The sequence below is a fragment of the Euprymna scolopes genome, chromosome 18, assembly GCF_053919585.1.
Source record: "Euprymna scolopes isolate OS-2025 chromosome 18, ASM5391958v1, whole genome shotgun sequence".
Classification (NCBI taxonomy): Eukaryota; Metazoa; Mollusca; class Cephalopoda; order Sepiida; family Sepiolidae; genus Euprymna; species Euprymna scolopes.
In genome coordinates, this window is record NC_136499.1 from 129661676 (window position 1) to 129667675 (window position 6000).

Sequence of the window (6000 nt, forward strand, 5' to 3'; positions counted from 1 at the left end):
TCAATTCAATGACTTACTAAAATGTCGGTCAAAAAAAACGACCCTCCTTGTACAAAACTGCCCAGTTGAGGGTGAATGCATTAATTTTTTTGGCCAATTTTTCGATATTTGTAATCCGATACCGATCTCGTGAGGATCTGTCGCGTGTCAAAAGTTTTTGCGAGACATACAAGCACACACACATTTTGCCCTTTATATATATACTAGCGGGGGTACCCGGCGTTGCCAGGGTGTTTGTAGGTGTGTGTGTAGTGTTAAATAAAAAAGAAACCGTGGGGAGGGGGGTAGGATCGAACCCGTAGCCCTGAGGCGAAGTTTGAAAATAAAATCGGCCAGCCAGAATGAGTTACTGAAAGATGTTTAAATTGACAGGTGCGTGCACGGAAGTCGTCGAGTGTTACAACGACGACGTCAATGACCAGGTTTGTTTGTTATAAGCGAAGTAAAGAAGAAAACAACGTTTTAATTAAGGGGGGGTAATCAAAACATCGAAAAAAACACAAAAAAACTAACGTAAGGCAAACGAACGATGAAAACAGAAAAACGAACACGTGAAAAATGGCTTAAATAAGCCTGTTTTGATATTAAAATTGAAAAAATAGGCGGGTACCCGGGTGTTTTTGGGTGTGTGGTCGGGGGTGGATAAGCGAAGTAAAAAAAAAACCCAGAAAAACGAACGTTACGTGAAAAATGGCTTAAATAACACTGGTTCAATATTTAAATTTAAAAAAATCAAAAAAAACAAAGAAGACATCTCACACCACGATTCGAACCCAAAACGTTTAGATAATGAACCAATGTGCTAATCAACTGACCTAACGCGACGTACATGAAATTTTTTCAGTTTTTCAACTATTTAAAGTAAATCAGGTCACGACGTCATCTGGCGCATGCATAGAACTGCTCGTCGTCACGAGAAGACCGTTTTTGTTGACCCCCCACCCACCCCCTGTCGAAAATTGTCGATTTCGGGGTGAAAAATGAACGTTTTTGGCCAATTTTTCAATATTTTTCGAGCGAAAGATGGGGCTTCAATATGATACCGAGTTTGTGAATTTTCGTCGTGTCTGTCGAAAGTTTTTAGCAGACACACAAACATACACACATTTTCGCTTTTATATATATAGAGAGAGATAAATTTATAATTATATCATTTTAATTTATATTGGCTGTAATCATTAGGGCTATGACAACAGCATATTCTTTTCATTCTTTTGACTCTTGAGTGTGAATCCATTAATATCTTATATGCTTTTATATAGAGTGATGTGGTTCTCGGTTGATTAACTGTGCCTAACTGTGTTGGATATATAATCGAGAATCAAAACAATGAAAAGAATATGCTGTTGTCACAGTCCTAGATATCCATGTATGCTTCTTCACCTTTTTTTATTTTAATTTCAGATCAATTTGTTGCTGTCTCCTTCAAAATGATGACATCGGTTGATAGAAACTTCTCTCCCATATTTTTATCGGCTTGCATATTTCTTTTTCTTCCTCTTCTTCATCTCTGCAAATGTTGGAACTTCCAACCTTCGAAAGATGTGCATTCTCCTTCCCTTGGGAAAATCAAAGCAAACCTCTCCTTCCAACAACGGTTTGTTTGAAGTAAGCTGATTGGTTTAAAAAAAAAAAAAGGCAAAATAAAATTTAAAAAAGCAAGCATTTCATTGGTTGAAAATATCTGACTCAGTTTCTCTGAAGATAAAAATCAGTTTGACAAAGAAACAAAATGAATTTATTTGAAACTTAAAACAAAATGTTATTTAATCTAATTTTCTGGATGCAATTGTTAAAAACTTTTTTCACCATTTGTAAATCTTTCCGAAAGATATCATAAAAAATTTAACGCATGTAACTTGGGTTCTTGTCCAGAATTCCAGCCATATTAAAAAACAAAAATAAAGAAAAATCTCTATTGATATACATACCTGTGACTAAACAAAAATATTATATTTAAAAAATCTTGTAAATTGATCAGGTAGTTTAATTTTTAAATAGAAAATCAAATTTTATGAGAAACCGAAGTAGGGCTGTTTTGGTTGCCATTTTGAAAACAGTCTAAAAAGAAAAAAACCAGGGAGATAACTCAATAATTCAAACTTGTCAAATTTATGTTGTAATTTCTAAGAATTTCCATTAATCGCCTAAAAAACGATTTTCTTTATAAAAATTACTTGATCAATTTTGGTGATTTTTAGAATGTGATATTTTATTTCCGCCAAAAGATGTACATCTAGATTTTCCTTTGTTTTTTTTTAATATAGGGAGAATTTTGGATAAAAACTGAAACTTGTAAAAAAGGTGCTGATAACATTTCTCCATTTTGAAAAACTTTGATAAACTTCTTTTACAAATAAGAAGGATGATGTAAATAAAACGGTTTTGCAAACGACACACGTGAACGCTTGTCGATGCTTTTTATTCGCGTTAAAATAAACTTGTGAGATTTTTATTGCTGATGTACCTATTTACTATGCCTCCCCACGGGACAGAGTTAGACACCAGGGTCGTTTTTTAACGTGGAGAAAAGGTACAAAAATAAAAATTGTCTCAGTCGTGAAGGATTTCTCCTCCACCGAAAGAGAACAAGAAATAGAAGTGCAGCATCTGAAGAACAGATACTACACTTTGATCTTGTCCCGAAGGCCAAAAATGATGTATTTTTATTGCTGATGTAACTCATGCACTTAAAACAGACGTCAAAAATGAATGTTTTGTATGAACTCCTCGTCAAAATTTCTAAGCTTCTAAATTGATAAGATGCAGGTATTTGCTTTTGTAGGTAAATATTATTTTCCAGCAAGAACATGCAGAAACGAACAAGTTGAACAGAATAAAAATTTTAATCATTGGAACAAGACGGATGCATACATACATACATACAAACATACATACATATATATATATATTGGGTATATTTAGGCAGCATATTCTCATTGAGACAAGTTTTATTAAAAAACATGTGCATGTTTGTGTGTGTGTATATATATATATATATATATATATATATATATATATATATATACATATATATATATAGGAAATTTATTACTGTGAGTCCAGAATGAGTTTACAAATTGTTTCAACTAGAGGAAAATCCTCAAAGAGAGGAAAAATCCAACTAGCATCATCAGAATTCATAGATGGACTAAGTTATAAAGTCAAATAAAAATGGAAAGATCGTAGATAAAGGGGAGTTAGAAAAGAAGGGGGAGTGGTGGGGAGAGGACGTTGGAGTTTAAAGTAGTAGGAGTGTATTAAAAAAAGAGAGGGGTTTATAATTAAATATTAATTATGTGTAAATTCTTATATACGTGTTTTTTAACAGTTTAAACTTAAAAGACGCTACTTTTGTTGATAACGGCATAAGTAACAGTTAATTTAAAGGATCACCATGGCAACAGGTTGGAAAGTTAATGTTAGTGAAGGAACGGGTTGAAAATGGGGTTTAAAGTAATTTAGCCGGGCGGAGAGAGATTGAAAGATATTTATTGTTTATAAAATGGAAAGAAAAAGAAAAGGAAAAATAAGTTAATGAATTATACTTTACAGGTTTATTTTAATAGTGTGATGATATATATAATTAAATATAATAAATAAATTAGCCGGGCAGGTAGAAATAATACGTTACAGGTTTATTTTAATAAAATAAAAAAGGTGAAGGAACGGGTTGAAAATGGGGTTTAAAGTAATTTAGCCGGGCGGAGAGAGATTGAAAGATATTTATTGTTTATAAAATGGAAAGAAAAAGAAAAGGAAAAATAAGTTAATGAATTATACTTTACAGGTTTATTTTAATAGTGTGATGATATATATAATTAAATATAATAAATAAATTAGCCGGGCAGGTAGAAATAATACGTTACAGGTTTATTTTAATAAAATAAAATAAAAAAGGTGAAGGAACGGGTTGAAAATGGGGTTTAAAGTAATTTAGCCGGGCGGAGAGAGATTGAAAGATATTTATTGTTTATAAAATGGAAAGAAAAAGAAAAGGAAAAATAAGTTAATGAATTATACTTTACAGGTTTATTTTAATAGTGTGATGATATATATAATTAAATATAATAAATAAATTAGCCGGGCAGGTAGAAATAATACGTTACAGGTTTATTTTAATAAAATAAAATAAAATAGGTGAAGGAACGGGTTGAAAATGGGGTTTAAAGTAATTTAGCCGGGCGGGGAGAGATTGAAAGATATTTATTGTTTATAAAATGGAAAGAAAAAGAAAAGGAAAAATAAGTTAATGAATTATACTTTACAGGTTTATTTTAATAGTGTGATGATATATATAATTAAATATAATAAATAAATTAGCCGGGCAGGTAGAAATAATATATTCCAACCCTAATATTACATACTTGGACCCTAATAAACCCAACAATACAAATAGGAATAACAGATCCCGCAAAGTCCTCTGGTTTAACCCTCCCTATAATAATATGATAAAAACTAAATTAGGTAAAAAATTCTTCATGCTTCTTAATCACCACTTCCCCCCTAGTAATATTCTACATAAAATTTTTAATAAGAACACTATTAAGCTTAGCTACAGTTGCACAAATAATCTAGAAAATAAAATTAAAAAACACAACAATAAAATACTAAATAACCACAACTATAATAACAATGGTCAAAATAATTGTAACTGCCTTAACAAACCCCAATGCCCGCTCCAGCAAAATTGTCTCTCAACAAATGTGGTTTACAAAGCAACTATTGCCCCTGCTGAAGATCCACAAAACAAAAAAAAATTTTACATTGGCCTTTCAAGCACCAGGTTCAAAGACAGATTTAGAGTGCATAAATGCTCCCTAAATAACCCCAACCACCCAAATAGTACTTCATTAACTAACCACTATCTACTACTTACCCGAAACAACCTCACCCCAATTATTAGCTGGGAAATTCTTAATAGAGCTAGTACCTGTAAATCACTAAACTCCCCATGTTATTTATGCTTAACTGAAAAATTACTGATTACTAATTTTAGAGATAGAGATAAACTTCTAAATAAAAAAACTGAAACCTCACTTAATTGTAAACATTATAAATCCCACCTCTTAAGCAACTTCTCACCCTTCTAATAATAACTATAACCCACCCCTAAAATCTAACACTAACGAATTACACACACCCTATTTACAACCTAAACTATATAGTCCCCCATTCATTTTAAAAGAACCCCTCCACAGAACCCCCACCTATTTATCCCACCATTTTTTAGCTACATCTCTCTTTACCAAACTCATTTTTGTACCCCCCCCCTTTGCCTTAATCACTCCTTATGTCATTATTTAAAGGTTCTCGCCCCATAGTCTCTTATTGGCTATTTCCATAATCAGGTCTCGATTTCTATTATTTCAATTACGTACTTATCACAATTTGTATCCTTCGACTTGCCTCTCGGTCTATTATCTACTTGTTAACAACTAATCATTTACTTACCTTCTATTTTAATTAATTATTTAATTTACCATCTACATATAACATATATAATACGCTTTTCTCTTATATTTACCTCTTACTAATTCTTTCAATAATAATTATCATATTTTTTAACACGAAGCTTATTTACATATTTTTCGTATTTGTGTTTGTACATATACTCAAGCACATGCTTCTCCCCCATTGATGTGTGTATTTTTTACATGTGTACTCATGTGTATGTATTTGTGTGTTTTTGTTATCTACTTACTATCTACATTTTATTAATAATTATATTAATTTTTATTATTTAATTAACTTACTTATATCCTTAGTTTTTTTACTTTATTAAATAAACCTATAACGTATAATTCACCTATTTACCCTTCTATTTCTCATTTCTTTCTTCCAACTTAACGCCCGACAATTCAAAAAACTATAAATAATAAATTAAAAACAAAAAAATTAATTTTTTCAATTTCTCCCTGCCCAGCTAATTTATATATATATATATATGTGTATATATATGTGCACATGTATATATATATGTGTGTGTGTGCGTGTGTA

At 31.3% G+C, this 6000-nt stretch overlaps 1 protein-coding gene across 2 annotated transcripts in view; it reads left to right on the forward strand.

The window, feature by feature from the left end:
• LOC145297823 (conserved oligomeric Golgi complex subunit 3-like) overlaps window positions 1-2395 on the forward strand; it is a 153899-nt gene extending 151504 nt beyond the window's left edge. For both annotated transcript variants that reach the window (XM_080144145.1, XM_080144147.1), the window contains one exon: window positions 1405-2395. In XM_080144145.1, the coding sequence (XP_080000271.1) occupies window positions 1405-1434 (30 nt within the window). In that variant the 3' untranslated portion in view covers window positions 1435-2395. The remainder of the gene's footprint in view (window positions 1-1404) is intronic.
• The last annotated feature ends 3605 nt before the right edge of the window (window positions 2396-6000 follow it).